The following is a 27,563-nucleotide window of genomic DNA, read 5'->3' as shown; positions in this document are numbered from 1 at the left end:
GTTGCCTATCACATTCCTCACTGAATTTTATCCGCCACAGATCCTAATTTTCCACCTCTTCTTTGGAAATGTTCAATTATTGTACTTGTTTACTTTTAATAAATGTTAAAAAGAGTCCAGTTTTGAAATTTAATTAGAGTGACGATGTTATGTGCAGGCCAAGAAAGAGATCTACGATGTGAAGCAGCAGAGGTTATACCTGGCACAGGACGAGTACAACCACCTCAACAACGTTTTGAGTACACTCAACACCTCCCGCACTAGCTGTGAGTTGCAATAACTAGGTTAAACTCGTAGTCATTATTATAAATTCTTGTTTTTCCCTTCCGTTTTTGCTGAGGTTTTAATGTTCAGTTTGGGCATATTTCCTCAGTTTAGGAATAAATGTTTAGATACAAAAACAAACAATTGTACAGTAAAGGTAATTAATTCTTGATGTCCACGAGACCACTGCTTGGGGTCTTTAAGATGTATTAGAATAACTGTTTGCGTTTGAAAAATTCCAGAACTGGAGAGAGTAGGTTTAACATTATATATATTTTTTAATGCATTATGTAGTTGAATCATTTGATTTCTTTATTAATGTTTAGAAGATTCCTCATAAAGAGAGAGTTTAATTTTATGTTAATTAGTTTACATACTATTATATTCCTTTAATTGGATGGTAAATAAACTCCACAATTATGTACTCCATTCCTAAGTGTAATGAAACAGCTGTTCCAAGTTGAGATACCCTCGTTACTGAAGAGTTAAGGAAATTATTTAGTTCCGGTCAGTGAGTGTTGGATGGTATTGACATAAATAAAAGTACAGCTGGTGGAACGACTTGTTTCATGAACTGAGTCGCCGTAGGTATAGCTAATGAATGCTGTTGATAATGGCTTATTACATGGACTGTAGGTCAAGAAATTTGCATCCTGCTCAGTTATTACGGATGAGTTACGACTTCAAATCAGCACCTATCACAATGTCTTGTTAATGCTGTATTCCACAGCAAAGTAGCCAATAGATGACAATCTTGATGGCTTATAATTTGCGTAGAATTTAAATGACATCTAATCTTAATATTAAATGTGACTACGTAGGGGACTGAAATTATGTCATTACTCTGTGGTGTTTGAATATTCGTGCAGTAGAAATCACTTATCTGACGTGTTGTAGTGTGTTCGAGTTCAAGCAGTGTGAGTACCAAGTTTGACCCTGACCTGCTCAAGAACGACGTGGCGCACGCCCGAAACAGAGTATCCAGGCTCAAACGGGAACTGGAGCAGATCAGAGCGGAGATGTCCTGCACGCAGAGAGGAGTCGAAACTCTAGTTTCGTAAGTTTTACCATATTCCTAAAAATAAGTGAGCTGATACGTGTCATTAAAAATGTAAACTAATAAAATCTTTTCAAAGATCTATATTGAACATAATCGCAGATAAAATACACATTAGATGAATTTCAACAATTATTTGCTTCACCTTTAGTTCTAGTTATATATTGAAGTGTGTCGGTTGTAATATAGGATTTGAAAATGTGTAAAATTTCCGTGTTTAAGAACTTTAAAAGCATTTTAACACTCAAAAACAGCTAAAGATATGAATTTTATAATCTTTAGACTTATCTTACAAAGACCATAAAAGATGACATGATTACTGAGACATTCCGCTATACAACTGGATTATACAACAGAAGTTACCTATTGCAATATTGCATTTACAGTTGTCTGTTAGTTTAAAGAAATCTTTGTTTGTCATGTCAAAGTGACAACTCACTTACTATGTAGTAAAAAGATAATGAAACAAATTTATGTAACACATGTACAAGAACTTGTTTGTATCTTATGAACATTTTGGAACTAAATGAAGACAACATGAAGTTTCATTAACCTTTTTGGAGACTTCATCTAGTGTCGAGTTAAAAAATGTACAATCACTAGTGTGAGATGTTGATAGAAATAAATGCGTTAAGGTGAATCATTGTTATTAGCTAAGATTGGTTGCTTCCTGATGGGAAGTAATTAATTGATATTCAGTGAACAATAACAGCTAATACAATGCACAGGTTTAATTTTTGTTTGAAAAATTCCTGAAAATGATGTCGTCCTCTTTATAAAACTGCTGCTGAAATCAAGGTCCCAGTATCAAATGATATCCCTTTACATAATTTGAATGATCCATATTATCTAATAAGTTAAAAGTGGACTCCAAGAATTGAGTAAATTTTAGCTTTAACATTCCAAGTGTCAATAGGTGATATTTTTGCCAATGTGATATTTTCACAGGTAACATTTACTGGCTAGGATTGAATTGAAAATTTAGTATACTACATCAAAAGTTAATTAATTGTCAAAAGTCAAAAGCGATTTTTAAAATTTTTGAACATAAACATTTTTTCAAAGTGACAGTCTGTGAAGTCGCACATTGAAATTCTGGGGGATCCGCACAGTCTATAAGGACTTACAGGTTTCTCCCCCCTCCTCCCATCTGGTCACAACCTCAAAGGCACGCCACACCTCTCGATGTGGGCAGAATATTACTCTCAACACTTAATGAATAGACTAAAGTTTTACTACTTCAGAAGTTACAATATAAACTAGTTTAGGAACAGAAGCACAAAATGGCAATGTTAATTTTTTTTGTCGAAAAGACGAGGGAAATCGCTCTGTTACTAAAGACCACAAATTACAACCAGCGGATAATCTATTAACTCTAAAGGACCAGTGAATACCAAAGCAAGTTAGTGAGTATGTTTCATAACTGGTCTATTGGTCCTTTGTATTAGTACAGCACAGTTTTGTGCAATATACAGTAATCTCCAAATGCTATCGAGCTAATATAGATCATTTGTATTTGTTCATTCTGAGTGATTGTAACTCACTGAAGCATTCAACGTAGTGTAGTATTGGTGACTGGACTCTACTGTAAAAAAGAGACTTACAGCAATTTAACATTGTTTGAAATAATATATAAACCGCAATAGTTATTTACATTGAGAAATGGAGAAATGTATCACTAAGGAAGGTAATTATACTGCAAGTTTTTAATTTTACACGATTGTGTGTTTGCAGGGTAGAACAGAAGCTGAGTGGGCCGCAGGGTGGTTGCTACAACATCACGGAGGCCCAAGCTATCATGGCAGAACTGCGGCAGATCCAGCGCTCGCTCAGCTCGGGTGAACAAGAGAAGGTGGAGCTGATGCGCTCACTCGCCAAACTCAAGGATGACTTGACCAGGCTGCAGCTGTGTGAGAGCTCTCCCGACGTTAGCACCCTCAGTCTGCCGGCTGCCACTGACAAGCTCAGCACAGCCTCCCAGACTGATCTCTCTGGAGAGGTAGTGACATTAAATCTTCTACAAACCAATCACAAAGCCATTTGTTAGGAGAAACCGTTTTAAAAGAGAGATCTCTTAACTTTTTTTATACATGAGTTTATTTTATTGTAACAACCTACAAAATAATCTATCTGTAAATGTTTATTAGTAAATGCTGTAGTTTTTAAATATCTACCATTGTTTATATGTTACATATAGTCATGTGTATTTAAGATTACCTCAAATTTTTGTCTCCAAACTACAGGCAAGGCTGTTAAGTCTTTGCTGTAACATTTAGTATCTTACTAGAGAGCGTAAAGATTTACCCTTGCAAAAGTGATAATTTTTGACATAGTTGTCTTAAATATACAGGTTATATTATTTAAAGTATAAAGTTTGCTCAAAATAGAATCAATACAAGACTTGAAGAAATTTTAGAGGCCAGTTTGAATCTTTGTATAGGTTTTTTGTAAGAAAAACAACTGTTATAAACGCTTATAAGACATAATTTTAGCATTTTAGTCGCTTTGTATAATTTTTGAAAACTTGCTAGAAAAGATATTCTGGAGATATTCATAGTATTGTAGTTGTAAATTGTTATGTATGTGATAGTTGGTGCCGATGGGAACAAGGCTGGCAGAGATGGCACGGATGCGGCTGGAGTACGACGAGGCCCGAAAACGAGTGCAAGTGATACAGCAGCAGTTGGCGGACCTGGAGGAGTCGATGGCACCTGGCCAGGCAGAAAGTGACAAGGATCGTCTGCTACTGTTCCAAGAAAAAGAGCAGTTGCTGCGCGAACTGCGGAGTATCACACCTCGCAATCGTAGTAGCCGGGAGATGAGTGATATTCAGGAGGAGATCCGGAGGCTCGAGCAGGACCTCAATAACGCCCTGGAGATGTCCAACAGGGCGATAGCCGACAGGTAGGAGATCAAGTGATTCACATTGCTTATATTACTTGAAAATAGTGTGCTCTATATTTACTATAATGTCAAAGTTAAATCTGGTTGACTGTTGGGATCAGTATGCACCAGCTGCAAACATAAACAGCTTCTAAATTATCGAAGTACCTTTTAACTTATTTCTGGATACAATTATAAGTACTGTATGATCTGTTGTAGGCTAAGGCTACACGAAGGAAAGCAGCTGCTCTTGTCTCAGCTAAGGGACGCTCTGCGGGCTATGACCTCTTTGGAGTCACAGCTGCGTACACTCTCTGCCTCCACACTATCAGTCAGCAGCAGCAGCAGTCTGGGCAGCCTCAGCACCACTAGCAGCAAGGGTAGCCTCAGCAGTGGTCTCAGCTTTACCGACATCTATGGTGGCCCTCAGTGTGTGCCCTCTACGCAGGACAAGCCTGTCGACATGGTGGATCTGCACAGGAGGTACAATCCTTATTTAGTCTCTATACACTTTCCTTGTGTTCGTATTCCTTTTTCTAATCTTGTATTTACAACTTTTGGTATATTTGAATTATTCAAATTTTTAAAATGTTACAAGAAATGTCTTAATTATTCTTTTGAGGAGAAAATTAGTTTGTAAAATATTAGGTACTGTAACCAATGTGGTAAATAGGACTTGGTAATCATCTAACATTATTTGAACATGGAAGCACCAATACATTAAACGTGCACACTTTTTTGCCACTTAGATAAAAACGTGTCTTCACATGATTTAATCAATATGGGAGTGTCTAAAATATCTTTTGTGTGAGGGACATGATAGATTTTATTTCATTCACAACTTGTTCTTCAAATAATGTTTTGTGTAAAGCAAATGGCAATGTCTATCATTGAAAACTACAAAAACGAAACTGAGCCAGATTCATGAGTAAATTTTCTCCTCTTCATGTATACTATCATAAGACACAGTTTTGAATACTAATGATGTTGACAGGGTTGAAAGGCTATTGAGAGGAGAATCAGTGCCACCTCCCCCTGCCTATGAAGCTCCTCCACCCACCGTGCCCATGCCAGAACTGTTGTGTGCAAGAGGTGGCAACATGTCTCAAGGTTCGGGACTGGGCAGGCCAGGCTCCCCGCCACTCTCACCCATCTGTGAAACTACCACCCCGCCTTCCGTCAGTGACGAGTCAGTCGCCGGTGACTCTGGGGTCTTCGAGGCCTCCAACAAGAGCAGCCAGCGTACCCTCTCCGATATGAACCTTGACACTGCGCAAGTTCAGATCAAACTCAGGTAAAAACATTTCCAATAATTAATTTGTCACATAACATATTTCTAATGATGGGTGGATTGGAAAATAATTTGATTCTGATAACAACATAAATATACGTATATTCTTATAAAGGAAATATTTATGTAATATTTAATTATTTTGTTTAGACTATATATGTAGAAGATTATTGATAAGTTTTATGGGTAAAAATATACAGGTTCACTTGTATTTAAATCCACATGTAATGTATATTCTATGGATTTTACACCAAATCAACCAGGCCAATTCACGTATAAGTAATTTTTGTGTGTAAAATATGAAGAAAGACCATTTAGTAATTACACATTTCCATTTTAACCACTTATAATGAATGGAGTAGCTTATATGTGTCCACCACTATTCTTAGGTCACCTGTTGTTAATTAAAAATATTATCCTAAAATTAGAATAATTGAGTTATGTGTTTTTTTTATTAAGTGTGTATAACTCAGAAATACTGATACCATTCATTGTTAATGGAATTCACTAATTTAAATATGGCACTTTGCAGGTACTCTATAGCCGACAGCATGCTTCACATTAGCATCGAGCGTGCGAGGAATCTTTCAGCTTTGTGTATTCCTGAACTTTGCCAAGTGTAAGTGAAAATAATTATTCTTTCTTCAGGTTTTCCGTCAGTAACAAAACTGATATCTCCAGTGCGTATGAGCAAGTTCTCTAAGTATGAACGTTGTACAGGTACATAAAAGCGGTGCTCCTGCCCAATGGACCCAACAACCTGCTGTGTTGCTGCACCAAACCCGTTGCAGATCTGAACCGACCCAGGTTTGGACAGAGCTTCCCCCTGCATGTGCCTCTACACAAGCTGTGTACCAAGACCTTGCAGATCAACGTGTGGTCTCTCTCGCCCACCAAGGAGACGGACTGTCTGGTAAGTTCTCAGAGCATTTAACTCAACCACGTCTCTTTCTTTAAACAGTATAATATACTACAAATTTGTTATTTAACTTTGTTATGTAAACCACAAATATATCAAAATGATTTATTTTTTCTTACATAATTCAAATTGGAAAGTTTGAAACTGTAATCTTGTAGTTGAAGATGTTCAAATCAACGACATATTTGGATTAGTGATTCTCTATCCTAATATAAAGTCGTCATAAAGTAATATATTAATATAAGTGGATATAATCAATCAGCAGATAATTACTTGGTTAGTTGTTTGTATTAACAGTTTAACCAATGTGTGTATTTTAGTAATCAGCTGTTTTAAATTATAGAAATATACTCTACATAAGATTTAACATTGGAGATTTGTAAATTCATGGAGCAGAGCCCTATAGTTTGATGTATTTCAAATTAATAAAAGGCACATCTAGGGTGTAGAAACTTTGGATTGATACCAATTATGTATATAAAAACAATAGTCTTAGGTATTGAAACCCGCTGTATAAAAACCAAGAAAGTTTCTTAATACAATAGATACATACCATAGATTAACTTTGAAAACTGTATTTATGGAGAATTAAAAGTTTTATCACTTTATTATTAAGTTCTCAATTCAGGGCAACTGTTATATTGATTTAAGTAAACAATTACGCTTTGTTTTAACATTTTATTGAGTTAATAAATGTTATATAATTTAATAAAATGTTTAATACCAAGGGTAATGGCTATGAATTGTATATAATTTTCCTGAATAAAATACTTTTCCTCCCTTAGTGAATTTCTCTTATTAAAATTTTGTACGTGATGTATTAGAACAACATAATTACTGGTCTACAAAATTCATAAATCGTATTCTTTGTCCACGTAAGCGAAGTTTGTAAAGCTAATGCTTGACTGTGCACACAGGGTTGTGCGCAAGTGAGCCTGGCAGACTTCAGTCTGGATGCTACGTGGCTGCGCTGGTACAACATTCTCAGTTTCCGCTTCATGCAGTCCGCCGCGGAGACACCTGCCTCCACCAAGATTCCTGCTCTGTTGCCTCCCCGTGAGGAGAGTTCTGACGAGTCTACAATCATCTCATCCCAGACCTCCACACTCACTCGCAACCAAGGTGCTTCTACTCACATCAAACAATATAGAGATTTAGTATTTATAAATTACCTAAAAATTCCTCAGATCAGATTGATGCTTAAATTTGTCATCAATGTGGGACAAAAATATGTACCAAACTTCAATAATATTTCTTAATTATAAATCATAATCAATAACGTTATAACATTCATTTATGGTTTTAAAAGTCGTGTTGTGTAATGTGTTGTTTTCCATTCAAAGGATAATCCTTTTTATAACGAAACTCAAGCATTGAAGACTTATCAAAAATTAAAGTTAATCATTTGATTTACATATTCTTTAAAATTTTTCTAAGAAATGTTTAATTATTATTAAAACAAGTTTAATATTCAGGAAGGGAGGTCTTCGGTTAACAGTAAATAAGGATTTTAATTTATGAAAAAAATAACAAAATGGTTCTTGATTTACATTCTACTTTTACTTTAAATAGCTTAGTCAACTGTATTTTAATGAGTTTAACAAAACATATGCTAAAGTAAATTAAGGCGAATTATTTTATACTAGTAACTCAACCTATATAGATTTATAACAATGTTATAGGGTGTGAAGGAGTCCCTGGAAATTTGGGTCTCAGGCTAGACGAACTGGAAAGCGAGGATGAGGAAGATGACGATGAAGACGATGATGAAGATGAAGATTATGAGGAAGAGGATGTTGAAGAAGGGATTGAAATTTGCTGCCCCGAAGAACTAGCTCAGGTTATAGAATTGCCGGTATGTGATATATCTATTGTGCTGTTTTGTTAAACATTGGTTAGTAACTAACTACTGCTTAAAATACCTTATTCAGGTTGAGGTCACTTGTAACTCTCACTCAAAATACTTTGTTCAGGTTGAGGACACTTGTAACTCCTGCTTAAAATGCTTTTGTCAGGTCGAAGATTGTCTTTTAGTCTTCTTGGCCCTCTCTAGCCTTGAATAGTTGTTCCACATAAATATTGTTCCCTTCAGTTTTTATTAAAATAGTTTATGTGAAATATTTTATAAATATTAAGTCAGTTTTGTAATATTTGATTATACAATAGATGTATTTATCATGATTTTTAATAAACCACAAAATAGGCTAAATAAAATAAATGTGGTGAACGAATAGAAGTAAATAGTTACTGTTCTATTCTAGAATGAGGTGGAAGGAGTTGATACAGAGGATAAGGAGACCAACACAGAGTGTGTCTTCTTACCGAGAGGTGTCAAATCCAATTCCCAGCCCACCATCGTCATCAAGCGCTCTCAGACCTTCTCCCCTGTGGCCAAGAACCAGTACATCTGCAGAGTAAGTGTCTATATAATCTGCACATCTTTCTCAAACTCAACAATAATACTATCATATCAAGTAAATTGACTGATAGATCTTATGGTTTCAACTGTTATCCACAGATTCATTGTGTTATACATTGAGTGATTTTCCCAACAAATCAACTGATCTTAGAATGTAATAAATAGTATTACATAAGTCATCATAATGTTACTTATCTTTCATCTTCTCCAAATTTTATTTCATTCTTCTGAACAAGCAAGAAATATATATATATATATATATATATATATATATATATATATATATCTTAGACTTCTGATATATTTTTAGATGTATTTCAAGCTTTTCATTTAATTGTCAACATCTGTAAGCTTCACCGGAATAATGGTTTTAACTAAGATTTTTTCTGTGCTTTAGAAATCAAGTAGCTGAGAAATAGACCTAAAACTACTATTGTATGCAAGTTTGCTTTAAACAAAAGTAAATGCTTTAAACAAGTCACAATATGTATTTCAGATCGTATAACTTATCTGTATGATTTTATTAAGGTGATGTATATTATTTTTAACAGGAATTACACAATGAAGCTTGTATATAAAGTTAAGGAGTTGCGTACCTTGAGATAATCACTGATTGGTTGTTCTTGGGATTTTCTATGTCTTTTACAAACTTCTGATAAAGACTATATGAGTATAATATTAGACAAAAGACAGCCTGTTAATGACTTGGCTTGTGGATTCCAGCTAAACCGCAGTGACAGTGATAGCTCGATGCCATTGTACCGCCGTGGAGGTGGACCGTTCCAAAGGGGGGCAGTGGAGAGACGATCACTGCGATGGGCAGGACGGCGACCAAGGGGTGGGGCAACTGCACCACACGGTCCCCGCACTTCGCTAGACCTGGAGCTGGATCTGCGGGCTCAGCAGACACGGCAGCAGGCACTGCAGGATGAGCTCACCCGCCTGCGAGAACTCAAAGCCCGCCTGGAGACCGCCAAGGAGAAGGGAGACACTGAGATAGCCGCCTGGGTCCTTGAGGATACTCAGTTCCAGAATCTGGTTGCTCAGGTACTTATCACTTGTCTTTCTGTAGAGTTTTACCAACTCCCAGCAAACCCAAGTTGTAGTTTTACAAAGAAGATGCTGCGGAGTAGTAAAGTGCTGTTTTTGTCATATTCTGCTCATGATGTAACAAAATATTCCTTAAGCTGACTCTCTTGACAGTACTATGTAACATTATTTCAGTAGAACGACACTTAAAAAGATAACCAAATTATATTTGTCTTGCAGCGTTATAAAAATCACCTTTGTAATGTAAGTCTCTTACTTGTTTGTTACTATTATTCTGGTTTTTGCTGGTTTCTATTTTTGTTTTAATAAAAGAGTTAAATATAGATCAACTCAACTTGTGCCACTATAGGGATGGATTGCTTCCAATACATGATATCTTAAATACATTGTGGCATCTAGACGGCATCAATAAGATGGAGCTTTTCACTCGATTTGGTTACTAATATTTTCAAAGTATTTTCAATGAAACAAGGAATTTTCAAAACACTCTTATGCGCATGATTGGCAGTTCACAAATTACTGATTGTTAAACATGTTACTGTTGTACTTTATTGTTCTCTATACATGATAGATAACCAAAGTAAGAAATTATTGTAATTTTGTAAGTAATATTTAGCTTACAACTCCTATTTCCAGACTATCAGTGTATGTTCTTGCATCACTGCATGTCTACGTTAATTGTGGTTTAAAATTTTTGGCTAGCCACTCCTTAAGTCCAGATTTGCTTTAACGGTAACAAAACAATGATTTAGTGTAGTATATTGTTACTTAATAATATAGGAATCTGTTTTGAATTCAAATTCAAGACCAAAATTGTGTATTAGATTTAAGTTTTTTTATCAGCCCATCCTTAGACGCTAATAAGTAAGAGAACAATTTTGGGAATGTAGATAAGTTAACTCCAGTCAAGAGAGGCTGAAGATTTGGATTACTAAAGAAAAGGAATCCAATAATTTGCTTTGAATGCAATAAATAACTTTATTTTACAGTCAGATAGTACTGGAATTCAGATGTAGTATCGTTTTACACAATAACTACTAAATATTATCAGTATGATGTAACTCAGGATGTGTTTCATTGCTCACAGGCTGATGGCAAGAGTGCGGACGACAAGAAAGTAGAAAAGCTGTTGAAGAAAACTTCCAGGGAAATATACAAGCTTAGGAAAAGTAAAGCTGGAAAAGGAAAACCTGACCTTATCTCATTCAAGTAAGTTTTTAATTAGTTTAACTACTCATTAGTCTATTTATCTTTATAAATATAATGTTGATAGCTCAGTTATGAAATTAGTCATAAAACTGCTTGTAAATAAATAATTTTTTTGCAAAATTGAGTGTGTGAGAATAAGTTTGCTTAGTTATTTAGTAAAAAACCTCATTTTGCATATTTAATTGCTTTTTTGAACTCTGATTATGTGGACTGCTCAATCATTGTTTTGTTTTTGTCAATCGTATTACTGACGGGAATCGTGTTGTGTTTGCAGGGAGAAGATGGCTTTCTTTACAAAGGCCAACGTGAGTGTGCCAGTGCTGCCGCTGGAGCCGGCTGAAGACAACCAAAGGTTCAAGTACACTGTGGACAGGACACTCGGAGTGGAGGTGTAGGGCCCTACTCACTCTATAGATGCTAGTCAGTTGCCAGGCCACTTCCACCGAGTCAATCTTGTGTTCAAGCGTTAGTTTTGTAGCATTTTTGTAAATACATTATGTGTTCCGATTGGCCATACGTGTGTAGATCTGACGTCATTTGTTGCCAAAATATTCTCAGTAAGCTTTTGTGTGAGGGCCTTATTGCCTTCGACTTTTGCCTTCAATGTCTTCACGTGCCTGTTACATGCCTTGATGTCGCATGTTGAAATGTATTTTTTAACATTTTGTAGTACACTTTTTCATTAGGGTTTTCGATGTAACGAGTTGTGAAATAAGTATTTCTTGTAGCCGATTAGATATTTCATTTCTTGTTGAAACCGTGTCTTTCCTTTCCCTTGTTCGAGCCTTTACTCACTTCTAAACACTTTTAAAAAGTCGGAAACACTCTTGTGGGATTTGTAGGTTATATTGGAAATTGTAAAAATTAGTGTACAGATCTATTTTGCTGTTGTAAAAATTGTGTATAACTGACATAATTAGATTGTTCTAATATTTATTTAACTATGTAACTATTGTTTTAATTTATAAGTGAGTACTACTATTGAATGCTTAAAATTTGTCACACCATTTAGTGCAGTTAGGTAACGCACACAGCTCGCCTCACCTCAGTAGGTTAATGTTGCTCAAAACATTGTTATACGTTTTTTAAAGTTTATAGAAAAGGGCCCGCTACACTGTTATGCTTTTGGTCAGTTGTTAAAATTTTACACATGTTGCCTTAATCTTGTTACCAAATTGTTTTGGTAAATAAAATTTTTTAGTGTTGAACCAGTTGTAACTATTACATTTTTGTTTAGTTGTTGTTAGTTGTATAGTAAGGGGGGTGCTATTCTGTGTCGGGGTTTATGACAATAATGCGTGTAAATTATTTTATTTTATTATTGTTGTCTTGTGTTAATCATATTTTTGTAATATATGTACAGATTCTTATTATTTAGGTAATTTGTTTATTATAATTAAATCATTACAGTAAACTGTTTCCTATTAAAATTTGTATTTATTACCTACCTTTATTATACTTAGTAATAATAATAATAATTAGTATTATACTAATTATTGGTTCTGACCAGATTATGTTGTTGATTGTTATTACCAGAGTTTGATTTGGGGCATGTCCCAAAAAAACACTTTTGGTATGTTCGGAAAACTTTCCCCTGCACAAAACAGAAAACCCTGTTTTGAGACTTCATATTTAAAATTTTGTATAAGGAAGAGCTTTCAGACTCCTCTTCTAGTAGATATTCCATACCCTCCTGGGGGCATTCTGCCACCTCTAGTTCTAGAAAATCAGCACTAATTATAACTATTTGATAAGCCATGTCTGTTTTTTTTTTTAATTCTGTTTATATTTACATTACGTGTGGTGTAGTGTTTGTGCGCTCACCGGGCAAGTGAGAGATCTGGGTTGAGTCCCGGCAGAGCAAGTACTTTTTATGATTCAATGTTTATTCAAATTTTATTTATATATATATATGTACATAAAATTAACTTTATTGGAAGTTAACGATTCTATGTAAGATACAAGCCGAGCAGCTGTTACTGTTAGAGACACATTTTGATTAATAACAAATGTGTGAAGTCTATCCTGAAAGTATCTCTTTATGTGTGAAAGGTACTGTTATCAAATTCAGCACTCTTAATACCCTCCTTCTTGCACCAAGATAAGCTCTCATTCATATCTTTAATAAGTCCTCTATCTGTCAGTGTACAGTGTGTGTTTCTCAAGCCTTTGTTGAATATTTTTCCCAACAAAATTATATAACGTAAAAATCAGAGAATTTGAGTCAAGTTTTATTTCAAACTTGGGAAACGTACAGAGATGGCTTAAATGATCAAGCAAACCTTTCAGGGAGCAGTTATGTCCCCAATTTTTGGTTCAGCCATTATAAAAATGGCCGTGATTGGTTGAAAGTCATGTACGTTCTGGTTGGCCTTCGACACAAACGCCAGTGCACCACGATCATGCTCCAGAGGGCTGCGCTGTTACCAAGGAGTACTACTTCCAAGTTTTGACACATTAGACTGGATACTTGACCATGAAAATGCTGATGCAAAATGGCGTCTGTTGCAAAATTTACAAGTTAAGTAACAAAAAAAAAACAGTATAGTTATAAAACATTTACTAGATATCGACTGTTTGAAAAATTTCATTACAATTGCAACGGTACTTGTTTCAATGAAATCCGTCAATGCATAAGCGATAACGATAATTTTAAAGGTAGGCTTTTACAAATCGGGAACAGCAAATATTTTGTCTTTTGTTAGGCATCAGCTGTTTTACATAGATTATCAAAATTGTACAAAATACTAACCATTTTGTAATTTTTTTAACAATTCCAAAAAAATCCGCCAACTTACAAGCGAGCATGACCACTTTAAAGATACGCTTGCACAAGCCAGGAGCTACAAACAACTGATATCTTACAACAGTGACATTTTAGGTGCTCCCAGTTAAATTATAATGCCTAATCCACAGGTTGTCCCAGAAATCTTTTAACAACCTTTTCAGGCATTATTTCTGGACCAAATGCAAACTAAAGTATCGTATTCTAACTTTTGAAATTCAATAATTACCTAAACAGCCTCTATTTTGTTTTTTATTTGGCTATTTTTAATTTGAGAACTTTTTGTTGAAATTCAGTGTATATCTTTAAAATTAAAGGTCTAATTACAGAAAAATATATATAACAAAATAATTTTGTACAAGCTTTATTTTTAAAATGTCAGCTTTTACAATTCCGATACCAAGTTTTTGAAAATGGACAGATTAAAGATAATGTGCTTTGGAATACTAAACAATATCAACTGTCATTGACAGCACTGCTTGTGAGTCACAGCAATCAGCTGTTTTAATTTTATCACCTCTAATCAACTGATTGTAACAGGAAATTGTTGAACTGTGGTCATAATATCCTACTTATTCTACAATTAAGGCTTCCTTTGATTAAAACAAGAAAATAAAAATGTTTATCTTCTACAAAAATTACAGTTGTATTTAGGATTGGTACTAAATCCTTAGGTTTTTTTCTTAAAATAAAGGACAAAATTGATCTTTGAAATGTTGGGCTAATTCTACTGACATGGTTTAAGATATGCAATCAAATTAATTGGCTGTGGTGATGGGAGTATTGAACATCCCTTCTTTAATACTGGACTGAAACTGTTCAGCAGCAGAGATTACTTTTTTACTAACAAATTATTTTATACTCTGTTCAAAAACTTAAAATTTATGAGAAGTCCTATGTAAAGACACTTTTTTGTTGTTTGTACATGTTTTTAATTTGAATATGTATTTTTCAAAAGAAGCTAAATCCTATAGCAGGTAAGAATATTATGATCACAATCCAACAAGTTAATGTTATAATCAGCTGATTAGAGCATCTAAAATTAAAACAGCTGATTGTTTTTTTTTTTTTTTTTTTTTCATCTCATTCTAATTACATTGACTATCTCCCACCTTTTGAAGTTTGTCATGATGAACCAAGGGCTATGGCCTGTCGTACTTTCTATTTCTTTGTACCATGCCGCTTTTGGTGTACGTTGGCATACCTGCTTATATGCTACTGCATACTGCCTTTGTTGATAGGCTTTGAAGTCAGATGTTGGGATGTAAATATTGAACAATTTTGTGCCGTCTGCTATGGCTTGTTTTGCTAGGTTATCTATATATTCGTTATGATAAATACCTACGTGTGCTGGAACCCAGTGAAAAGTGACGTTCTTGCCACTGTCTATTACATTATGGATGATACTCACCGGAATACCTTCCCCTTTGGAGTAGTTGTATACGTTACTCAGTGCTGTTATAGCTGCTTGTGAATCGGAGAATATTATGATGTCTTTTTGTCTGATGGTGGCGAGTGTGAAGGTTGCTTGCAATATGGCTATAAGCTCAGCTGAGTAGCTGGATATTCCTTCTTGCAGGGAGAATTTACCTCTGATATCCAATTCTGGAATGTAGAACGCTGCACCAGCACCATTCTCGGTTTTTGATCCATCTGTATATATTTTTAGCGATTGTTTGTATATTTTCTCTGAGGTTACTTCAAGAAAACGTTGTTTTACAATAGTGTTGTTGCTTACCTTTTTTGGATATTCGAGTGTGAAGACAAATTTTATTTCATTGTCCATTGTTAATATAGGTTGTTTAAAGTCCCAGAAGGTTTTACAGCTTTCTTTAAGTGATAAGTTTGGGTCAAAAGAATTGATTTTTGTAAGGGAGTGTAAATACAATGGTTTAGTCTTCCTTCTCCAATATGGTCTACATTCAGTTAGCATGTTGAGAAAACATGAGACTTCTGTATGCAGGATGACATTGTTCTGATAATATTTTATAAACTAACTTATCTGTAAGTATTGATCTTCTGATATTTAATGGTAGTATGTTAGCTTCAGTTTGTAGAGCAATGATTGGGGTGGTCTTAAATGCCCCTAATGATATTCTTAAAGCTTGGTTTTACAACCAGTGCTGTCACAATGACAGATGATATAAAGTTAATTTAAAGCCATGTTACAGCTGTCAGCTTATTGCACATATGTTTATTAAAAATAATGATTTTTATATTATTCATTGTAACTTTTTATTGTAGTAGTTTGGCGTATAATAAAGTCGAGTCTGTAATAATTAGTATCAGTTTTTGTTTAGAAAGTCTAGTCACTTATTTTGTAATTCCATCCTCGTATTTCAAATTTTATGGCTTCCCCTTGAGAGAAATTGAGAATTCATCATGAGTGTGTTGCATTTAAGAAAACTAAAGTTTGAAATGACAATTAAGAAGCAGATCAACTGAAAAACCTCAACAAGTGGGAACAACTATTTCAAGAAAACATACCTCTAGTGAAATAAAAGAAGAATATTTAAGCGGAAGATAAAGCATGTGGACAGTTTTAAGATTGATGAGAGGTTTTTTTGAACTCAATAGAAAGTTACATGGATATTTGAACAGTTGCTTTAAAGTTAGACTGACTAAATCAAAAAAGCCAATAAGGTAGTATTTATTCTTTAGAAAGTAAAGGGTTATCTACTAACCAACACTTAAGACACTACGCGCTACCTAAATTAAAATATAACAAATGTAGTGGTTTTATTAAAACCTGGACTTCTTTCAGGCACTATTTGATAAGATAATAAATATAGATGATGAAATAAAATTCAATATTTAATTCAGTCATCATTAGAACAGTCGGTAAGTTGAGAGTTTTCCTCCTTTAGCTAAACATTATAGTAAGACTTTGGAGCAACTTAACAGATGGTTTGGCAGGGATGAAATACTGATCGAGCTATACGTATGTGAGGGAATTTCTAAATTTAGTTCTAGTACATGTAACTGTAGGAAAAAATCAAATGAGTCTTTGAAATTTGTGTAATAAACTTGAAACTAGCTAAAATGTTCAGAAGTTATGTTACATAAAATGCTTGTAAGTTATATCAATTAATAAAGTCTTTGTCTGATTCAATTTTGAAATTTAGAGACAACGTCCTGTCCACACTGAATTGAACCAGTGCAACAGTGAAGACCAGTCGCCAAAAGCAATGTGACACTGAGGACCAGCCACCAGAAACAAGTCGACTAAGAGAAATCTTTCTGCTACTCAGAAAATGTTTAATATAATATAAGTATTGTGTTGTACTACAATTGTACTCAAGATTCTCATTCAACAAACATGGAAGTCAAATAATGGGATTCTGAAATAAATGAAAAGGATAGTTTAGTTTTTTCTTGGATTAAAGAAGATAATATTTGAAAGAAAATTTAAATTCCTAGAAGTGTTCAATACACTCTGTAGAACTCTAAAATTTTACTACATACATTTTGTAACACCAGTCAATTGGCTTATGCAGCTGTTTGTTTTTTAAGGGTGCAGCCCTTTTGTAATGTAACTGATCGCTTCATTGAGGCTTAGTGTCATGTCGTTTGTATAAAACAAATTACCATTTCCAGACAAACTTTTAGCAGGTACGATTGGAGATTGGATGGCTAACTCCATTGTATGTGTGATTAACTTACATTTAGAGGATGTATACTTTTGGTTTGGTTCCTGGACTGTTTTATCCTGGATAAAATGAGAAGAGCCATTCAGAGTTTTTGTTTGGAACAGAGTTCAAGAAACAAAACAGCCCACTAATAATGACTAGTGGCATCATTTCCCTAGTATTTCAAAACCCTGCAGATTTAGTTAGTGTAGGATGTTCTGTTAACAATTTAAGTCCAAATGGTGGGAGAGTTCTAAGTTGTTGAAATAACCAGTTAATGAATGGCTGACAATGGAAGTTGGGTCTGATAAAGATGAAATAGAAAGGGAACTGAAGATGACGATTATTACAACCGCATTGGTCACTGAGGATAGAAAAGTCATTGATATGCCAAAGATGTAAAGATTAAAATTGTAGGTTCAATTAAACATTTTTAACAACAATTTTAAAAGTAAAATGGATTGGATATTTGGCAATCTGAGTGTCAATGATGTAAATCAAGCAGAAATAAATCTACTAAAACTTGTACAAGAATAATCATTTGAAGGTATGGAAAATAAGAGATAGATTAAACTTAAACCTATATATGGATCTAATGGTCTTGTGTGATTGAAAACCACAATATTGAATAAAAATTAACACTGAACAGGCTAAATTTACAGTTGTTTTACCATTTAAACATTCATTGGTGGAAAGATTCATTTCTGAGAAACATCTAAAGTCAATTCACGTAATGAACCAAGGTCTTTTGAACGTTTTGAGAAAAACCTATTGGATTATCAAGAGCCATTAAACTGTTAGACGAGTCATTGGTTCCTGTGATCTATGTAGAAGGTTTATAGCAAATTATTCTTTTGAGGTAGAAAACCCTCTCTTACTTGAAAACCATTTTCTCAATTATACAGTATTTGAAGTGTATGGAACAGATTTTTATTGCCCTCTTTATGTTGAAGGAAGAGCAAAAGTGTGGGTTTGCATCTCACTTGTGTCGTTTATAGGGCAGCACATTTGGATTTTGTTTCCTCACTTTTTGATAAGGATTTTGCAATGGCTCTCGGAAAATGTGAGACTCGCAGAGAAAGACCTTTCATAATGTACATTGATAATGGCAAAAGTTGTAAGAGAATGTACAATACACTCATGAAAATAAATTAGAACAAAATCAAGAAAAATGTTACTGCTGAATATATAGAATGGTGCTTTAATTTTCCCAACTGAGCTTGGTACGGTGGTTTTTGCTAGAGGCTCATAAGAATCTTAAAGAAGATTCTTCGGAAGATACTAGGAAATAATTATTTGATTCAAAAGGAATTAAACATTGTAATATGTGAAAGTGAACCAATTATTAATCCCAGACCCATAACTTACGTTTTAGAAGATGTGCGTGATCCCACTGCAATTTCACATAAGCTTTTTGCAAGAAACTAAACAATATGGTGTTCCATATTGTGACCAAATTGATTTGATATATATGAACCAGTATGGACTGAGACTGAAGAACTGTGAAGAAGATTTAGACCTGTGTATTTAGGTTCCATCGTCTTATGGAAAAAGAATGCTGCTGCAGAAAGTGCAGAGATGACTAGCATACTGAGTTCAAGCAATGTCAGAAAGATAGAGTAGTAACAGATACAATCTTTAAAGCCACTGTTTCAGATGATTACACTCTTCTTACTTAAAAATGCAATAATGTCATGGTTCTGAACTTGTAAAATTCTGTTTGTTTTCAGGACTCGTAGTTAACTTATTTTATTGTAAAAATTAGTACCAGTAATGGTAATGTTGTAGATAAAAAGGACACATTCCAATGTTGGGTTGGTTAGTCTTGAAAAAAATATAAAAATTACTTAGGATGTGTATTATTTGTGTCAAATTAATTAAAGAAATCTAATCTAATCTATCTTGTTAATTTAATATTATCTAAATCTTCTCTATTATATATAGCAAAAACAAACTTTGTTTACACAAAAATTAAATTGTGTTTGATTTTGAACACAATACTAAGTTATGTTTTATTCACAATGTTTATGTACAAACAAGATAAAGTTTTAACTTTGTATAATGAAACAAAATTATTTAAAATTTTATTTTCTTTAAAAACTGTGGTTACATTTTTAAGATTCAAACACAAACTAAAAAATGTACTGAGCAGTGGCTACACTACAAGTGTACCTAATCCCCCTCCCCTTCATATATATATATATATATATATATATATATATATATATATATATATATATATATATATATATATATATATATATATATATATTATTCGTAATATCATACAGGAGTATGTCATCAGCATAATTTAAAGAGGTGACCTGCAAATTAAATGTCTATATAATGTATAGAAAGGGAACAGCAAAGGACTGATGACACTGCCATGTACATACAATCATGACGTAATCATAATGTAATACTAAAGTCTGCACAGTAATACAATACCATATATTATAAATACTGCTATAGTATTTAGAGCAACAAATTACTGCTTCAAACCTTTATCTAATTACACGATTTATATTTTGAAAATCAAAGGAACTCAACTAAAACACCAATAGGAATGAAATATTATTAGTTAGCAGGATTATTTGTTTTGGCAGAATCAATATAATATTTATCAATTTGAAAATGGAGCCTTAACAGAAAATATAACAGAATGTATAGGTAACGGAATTTTGGATCTTTGCCGATAAGGACATGATCCAACGTTTAACATGTACTTATACTTCTCACTTTATTTTTCATTCTTTGTCCCTGTGCTACATTGCCTAGACTGAACGCTGAAACAAACGATGCCTTTCAGCAACTTCACGAGATAACTCTTTTGTATCGATATACTTGTGCTCCACTCCCGGAAACAGCAACTTTAAATCTAAATTATCAAAAGGTATAAATAGATTATTCTCTTTTTTACGTTATATCACCTTAAGGAATTTATTTCATGTTTGATATTAATAGATCCGTATACTGGCATGTTTATATTTCTAAAACGTAACAGCCATTATTTGCGGACAACAATTTTTGTTTTCCATACCAATGTTAGTGGTATTTTAAATAATTTCATTTATAAGAAAATCTCTCCTAGAATGGGTGTGGATGCTCTATGTAGCCTTGAAAAGGTAAGGGGAGTATATTCCACGTCGTTTCGTCTTTAACAGACTTCGTTCATATCTGTAGCTCAATTCATTCTCAAATGTCCTGCAGGCCGATAGAAAGACAGTCATTTAGATAGAAAAGAAATTTGCTCAGCCCCCCCGGTTAACAAAAGAAAAAATCTGCCGGCCTACTGAGCGAAACTTCAATATCGCTCAGTCAAATCCCGTGAATAGACATCAACTGTCACCAAACTCATTCTTGTCTACATAAAAATGAAGCTTTATGCACAATTTATAGTCTATAGAGAAAATATTTATCTTAACATTTAGCGGATATTTAGGCAATGTAAACGCTCAGCCACATGTTCATTATTTAACACGGCTATATGTAGAAATCGTATTAGATGCAAAATTTCAAGTTCATAGCTCAATTCGTTCTTGAGATATCCATTTGAAAACAGACACACAGGCAGATAGACAGAAGACAAAGTTTGCAAACCCCTTAGTGATAGTTAAATAAAATATACAAATTTTCAAGTTTACAGCTCAATTAGTTCTCGAGAAAACCCCTCTGTTCTAGGCTAACACTAAGTCAATAATACTTACTTTGTTCTTGTAGCGTCCAGATGGTTTATAAGGGCGTTGAAGTAGTCAATGTACCTTCAAGGGAAAGAAGGTAAGGTATTTATTTATGTTAGATGAAAGGTAGAATTCTGTTCATGAGTAAAGTCATTCAGTTATCCGGTAATGCTTCGAGTTTGTTCACAGAACGTATACTCCTAATAACAAGAGCCAGTTTTTTATACAATTTTAGTTTTGGATATTTGGGCTTTGATTCAAAAACTTTCAATTTAAGCTGCTCCAAAAAAGGTGTTTGTTTATGATGTTATAGATATGAGTTTAATTTATGAGTTAAATGTGGTTTATCTCTATGTAACACGAGATTTTAAGAACGTAAGGTTTGGCAACTATAGGGATTCTCGGCTCTTGAAGTGTTCTTTACAATGATACTGTGGGGACAGTCGAAGAAACATTCGCTATTGAGATACTCTTAAAGAGGGCCCTCAACTAATATCCAAAAAATTTATAATTTAAAGTAGTAGTTAGGTATTAATTTAGTTGTTTTATTTGTCTGATAATACTGACGTAATTTCCGAGACAACTCGCTCCCTATACAACTAAAACGCATAACATATTCTAGTTGATTGTTATAACGACATGAGGACGTTTTGTCAACAATAGAATGGCGCCATCAAAACTCATCGTTTCAAACTTCCCATATAGTGGAGCTGGTTTTCGCATGGTACTGGCGCAGGAATATGAAATAGCAAAGTTAGAATCTGGTTCTGACTGATTAATTTTTATATGTACTATTTAACTCCATTGTATTTATTTTAGTGCATACAATAAGTTTAAAGCGATAACGTTCATTCGTTATATATTGTTTGGCATACTTTTGTATGTATGATGTAGTTAAAGATTAATACGTAATTTATAAGGTTAGTTTTCAGATATGATTAGGGAAAACGATTTTGAGTTGTTGGCTGCACTGGTAACAACCATACGTATGATTACAAAAGTAACAACAGATGGCAACTGGCAAATGTCATTTTACCCGTATTGGTTTTGTTTTGATTCGTGCATTTATGTTAATTTTCTAGAGTTTCGGTGTTGATTTTTAATATAATTTATTAACAAAAATGGCTCAGCAAAAAGTAGACAGTAAGGAGGATTCCGCCACGAAAAAGGCAAGTAGAAACCTGATTGGCTTTTTAAGGTTAAAGATGTAGTACAAGACATAAGGTAAACTAAGATTCAATAAATATGATTTTAAGTCATAGGCATATATAATTTGGTATTCGTGAACTAGTTTAGATTGAATAATAAAGTTTTATATTGAATGTTTGAAAATATTTGTAGAACTGTGAGTTGAAATGTCCAGCAACTGATTGATGTCTCCGATCGGATAGCAGACGATAACACAGATATCAATGGATTGTTTGGGATAGATTTGTTTTAATAGTAGATTCATAATATAAATATGTCGAATAAATTGAATTGTATAGGATAAAAAACTTATTCTGCAAGTGATTATTGGGCATGCGTAGGAAGGCTCATAAAACTGTGGGGTAGGGTAGTGTTACTCCTCACCACCCCATTTTAGCTGTACGATGTCAAGGTCATAGTACCAGTTACCCTCCACTGCTCAGATGGTTCAGATTAGTTGCTTGTAACAGTGAAATTAGTTTTGAATAAACTGTAACTATACAGGTTTCTAACATTGGGTAGTTGCTACTGAGATAACATTTTAAAAAGCAGACAGATGTAAAATTTTTAGCCGTTTTTGTTTAAACATTTTAAAGTTTAACAAGTATTATATTTAAATTAAAAAAATAGTTTATTGAAGTAAATTTCTTTACATTGTTAAATTAAATTTAAATAAAAATGAGCTGTATGGAAGGTGATATTGAGGAAATTATTAGTAGTTCATTAATTAATTCCGCCACTAGACTCTATCAAGCAGCGGCACTAACAGGACCTCCTTCAGTTTATGGGAAACTAAAGAACTGGTTGTTAGATGAAGAAATCGCCTCATCAGATGACTCGGAGTATTGTGGAGGTGCAAAAATTTTAAAAAAGGTAGGTTGCCATTAGAAATATGTTGCAGTTGTCAATGACTCACTCAAGCAGGCTGTTTATATTTGCACAAGTATATTCATAAAATGGTATTTTCTCTCGGCTAATTCTTAAAAGATAATTTTAGTCCTAAAGCTATCGATAATTGCCTGAATATCTTTCTTAAGATTAAGTTAAACAACATTATGTTTAACTTATATATCTTTCTAAAAATAGATCACAAAATATATACTTACAAATAAACAAATTAGGTTACCAATACTGTATCTATACAGATACATTTTTATAATACAATACTCTTTACTATTTATACTAAATGAAACCTGAAGTGTGGATCTAGTTTTTATTAGTATTTAATAATGTAGTTTTAGGTATCTTTAGATAACTAAATCTCAATTTCTACTCGAAACAGTTTATTAATTGGCATATAATTGAAAAGCTCTATCACCACAGATTTTTCAAAAGCTATAAAAGTAAAAATATTCATAGGTTTTATTGAAAAAAAAGAAAAAAATGTCTGTAGTTTTCATATTGGGCCACAAAAACAATGTTAAATAGATATAATTTAAATTACTAATATATCAAATCTACTAAAGTAAACGCACTAAAACTTTTTCTCTAGGACGAATTGTTAGCTTCTTCCACTATAATTCTTTGCAACACAATAAAATTTGGCAAATTTAGTCTTGTCAGTATTAAATATTAACCTTTTGGTTGTTCACAAAATCTTTTCCCCAAAAATGTTTTTGAACGTTTTTAACATATGTAATACAAAAAACTGTTCAGTTCAAATGATTTTTTAAAGTAGTGTTTTACTTAAAAATTTGTGTTTTTTATACATAATATTTGCTTGAAATTCGTTTCATTTTTCAGCTAGTATAAATCTTTCAGAAAAAATTTTCAAACATATAAAAGGTATAAATTTTCTATATAGCCTATATTTATTTATATTCATAGTATTTTTGTAGTTATATCAAATTCTTATTATTTATTTTAAATGGTGATAGTTGAAAATCTAAAAAGTAAATATAATTATTAAAAGATTCTGAAAATGTGAAATAATTTGGAGAAACAATAAAGTTACTCCACTGCCATAGCAACTGAGTGTGTGCCATCCAAATGACTTTGACCTTACACTTAATTCTTTATGGAAACGCAAAGAACAGTACAGAAATGTTGTTTTTATTATGAAGGGAATTTAAACGATTGATATAAATATGCTAGTTTAACAAAAGAATGTTATAGAAAAATAAATATGCAACGACAAAATATTGTTGCAAAACAGCAAATGTTTTAATGTTCTGGAATTGACCGCAAAGAACAGTCAAAAAGATGTCTGTGTGTCATTTCTGAGTTCATACTGCAGTCCAGTGAGGCCATCTCTGAGTTTAATCTTAACCCATGAAAATTTGATTTCAAGTAGTTGTACTCGGTCATTGGTCTAAAAGCAGCTACTGATTTGTGGTGTGAGAGGTTCTGCGGAACACGTTCAAGGTTGACAATTGTAATCCATTGTATCCCTTCTGCTGAATTTTTCTGTTCTTCCATTTTTTTATCAATTAAGGTTTTTATCAAGCTTTTTGCTGCTAGGAAACTGAAGTGTTTGACATGTCTATCTGGGAACCCACTGGCAAGAGCATAAGTTTGCTCATTACCTCAGATTCCCACATGTGATGGCATCCACTTAATTTCTGTATTACATTTACCTCCAAGAAACTGCTCTATCTGTTGTATACCCTCGAGCACATCACGGGAATCAGTTAGACCAACGGTGTGAAGGCTATCAATCGTAGCTTGGGAGTCACACTGATGTAGATGTACAGCTTACAGTCATCGCAAAGCATATAATGTCAATCCCAGGTATCTTTAAGGGGTTACTGCGTTGTGTATTGTTCACAAAGATTAAGCATCAATGTGTTTTCTTTTTCCATATCTGGAGAGCCGGACAGTCTGTGTTATTTTATACTCACTCATTATCTTCCATAACAAGAATTGTACAGTCAGATTTGGCTTGGCAGCTTCTGGATTCCAGATGAGAATTGTCATCTTGTGGGTAGGATATACGACTTATTACCAAGATTTTGAATTTTGTGAGATTTTCCGTGGTGGCCCCCATCTTTACTATCGTGTATATTTTGGCATCGTTAACTTTTATATGCAACTAGACCTCAGTGAACTTCCCAATGGTCAGTACTTTATCATTGCAATACAGAATTTTGAGTGTAGTTTTTGATAGTGTGCCATTGGTCATTTGTCGTGATGTTGTTGAGTTAATAAAGGCCATTTTGTATGTGCTCAGTATCACCTTTACTTGATTCACTTAGTCTATTCAGCAATAGAGTACAAAGTGGACGTCCATTGGCATGTCTTGGACCAGCATATATCATCCACATAAAACTAACGTTTTATTCAAATAATCTGTTTAGGCCTAAACATATTTTTTACATCTTTTTTTTATCAGTGACATTGGAGAGCAGAACAACAAAAACATATCAAAAGAAGTGAAAGTATTTAATCATTATCTATATTATTACAAGTTTCTTAATTTTTGTACAATTTTAATTTACTAATAACTTAATTAATATTTTATAGTCATATTTGGTATTAATCGAAAGCTCTTACTCTCTGGATGTGCCTTTTGTGAATTTTAAATACACCCAATGATAGGGCTCTGCCCTACAAATTTAAAGTTACAATGTTAATATAAGAGTATTTTTTTACATTAAATACTGTGACAACTAAAACAAAATCTGTTGCTCAGTCATTGTCAATCCACGAACAAACTTTATACTATCAGTTATCCTCCTCTGTAGACTAATGAATATAGTCTCGGCTCTCTAACTGAGAGATCATAGGTTCAAATCCCGGGAAAGGCCAATCATGAATAGACACGAATAAACAGTGTACTTTGCAAATAAATAAAACAGTGTGCTTCGAAGCCAGAATAGCTATGCTGAGGCTTAAAAAATACTATCTGTTCATTGTTTATAACATCCACTAATTACCTTAATACCAGCTGATTAGTTATAACAAAATTTTTAGAGGAAGTATGAAGTATAGGCACATTGCATAAGCTAACATAAAAACTTAGGTTATTCGGTGAGAATTTTGTGTGATTGTCTTTTTATTTTGTAACAGTGTTCTTCTGATAGTTTAATTAATTGTTGTTACAAAGTTTAATTTCATAAAAAAAAACTATGAATGTGTGCACGTAAAGTAATCTGTCTTGGCTTCCTTTGACATTTTTGAACAGCAAATGTAGAATAGCTGAAGGAATAAAACTGCAGAGATCGAGTGCTAACATGACTGTATGAACCATTCGCTCCGTGACTACAATTTCAGGAAACAAGAAAGCGCAGCTAGAGTTATTTAAGATAGGTTAAGTGTTAGAGAGGGCTTCTTAGCCCTAACTTCTCCTGGTAAAATAAGACAGCATCTTTACTTTACTTATGAATGTTTTGTATGCCATTTAATTAGGTTCGGAATGCCTATAATGTTCTTGTAATTCTACACGAAAATTGCATGTGAAGCTGCAGGTAACTGCTAGTTACATTCAACAATACTAATAAAACATCCATATAAATTAAACAGATTTCAAATCTTACTGTTTTCCGGGATAAAAATTACAAATTGACATTAGTTTGTCTTAATTAGTTACAATGATTAAGTAAACTTAACAATTAACAATTGTTTTGTGTTGTAATATTTACTGGTTGCTTGTATTTATTTTAAAAATTAACAGAAGGTATGTAAAGTGACAATTTTTTCAGTGTAATAATAGTACAGCCTGTTCTAAAAACTCATCCCTGTTTGACTATCAGCTTCTGAACTTGGCTCTGACTTTGTCATGGTATTTCTCTCCTAAAATAAAAGAAGTATTCAACCTACTATTTTTTATAAAATAAACAAAAAAATTATCATAAATATACATGACAAAAATACTGTCTTTTAAGATAAAATGTGTATAACTAGTTTATAATTGAGTAATGTTATTTACATTTTTTTTATTTTTATAAAATACAAAGGATCTTGTTACTTTTCTTTTAATTTAATTTCCAAAACAACAATCAATTCAGTAATGAAACTGCTCGTTATGTTACTAAAAAGTTAATAAATAAAACAAATATTCTAGTTAGGAATTTGTTTTTATTTTACTTCAATACTTATTTTTGTAAACTATTACTGTAAGTACAATTAAAATATACAAAAAAACTTTAATGCATGTATCTTAAAAATTAAAGAAACTCTAAAATCATGTTTTAATTTCTTGTCTTTTAGTTTATTTTTTTAATATAAGAAAGCTATGTGTTTGACTGTAC

At 33.2% G+C, this 27,563-nt stretch overlaps 2 protein-coding genes across 3 annotated transcripts in view; both read left to right on the top strand.

Moving 5' to 3' along the window:
• Positions 1–12,511, top strand: part of LOC124357776 (protein kibra) — a 56,668-nt gene extending 44,157 nt beyond the window's left edge. The window contains exons 4-17 of the mRNA XM_046809821.1: positions 158–266; positions 1,162–1,321; positions 3,056–3,320; positions 3,912–4,225; positions 4,424–4,687; positions 5,199–5,498; positions 6,028–6,114; positions 6,216–6,408; positions 7,332–7,536; positions 8,097–8,269; positions 8,676–8,828; positions 9,557–9,880; positions 10,971–11,092; positions 11,367–12,511. Of these exons, the coding sequence (XP_046665777.1) occupies positions 158–266; positions 1,162–1,321; positions 3,056–3,320; positions 3,912–4,225; positions 4,424–4,687; positions 5,199–5,498; positions 6,028–6,114; positions 6,216–6,408; positions 7,332–7,536; positions 8,097–8,269; positions 8,676–8,828; positions 9,557–9,880; positions 10,971–11,092; positions 11,367–11,487 (2,790 nt within the window). The 3' untranslated portion in view covers positions 11,488–12,511. The remainder of the gene's footprint in view (positions 1–157; positions 267–1,161; positions 1,322–3,055; positions 3,321–3,911; positions 4,226–4,423; positions 4,688–5,198; positions 5,499–6,027; positions 6,115–6,215; positions 6,409–7,331; positions 7,537–8,096; positions 8,270–8,675; positions 8,829–9,556; positions 9,881–10,970; positions 11,093–11,366) is intronic.
• Positions 12,512–22,170: 9,659 nt separating this feature from the next.
• Positions 22,171–27,563, top strand: part of LOC124357775 (myotubularin-related protein 6) — an 80,219-nt gene continuing 74,826 nt past the window's right edge. Inside the window, exon 1 of one of the 2 annotated variants that reach the window (XM_046809820.1) lies at positions 22,171–22,355. In XM_046809820.1, the coding sequence (XP_046665776.1) occupies positions 22,308–22,355 (48 nt within the window). In that variant the 5' untranslated portion in view covers positions 22,171–22,307. Of the gene's footprint in view, positions 22,356–22,811; positions 23,248–27,563 lie in introns of those variants that run through there. The other variant, XM_046809819.1, reaches the window with a different exon arrangement.

Source organism: Homalodisca vitripennis, chromosome 3 (assembly GCF_021130785.1).
Source record: "Homalodisca vitripennis isolate AUS2020 chromosome 3, UT_GWSS_2.1, whole genome shotgun sequence".
Taxonomy (NCBI): Eukaryota; Metazoa; Arthropoda; class Insecta; order Hemiptera; family Cicadellidae; genus Homalodisca; species Homalodisca vitripennis.
This window is presented reverse-complemented; position numbering and strand designations above follow the sequence as displayed.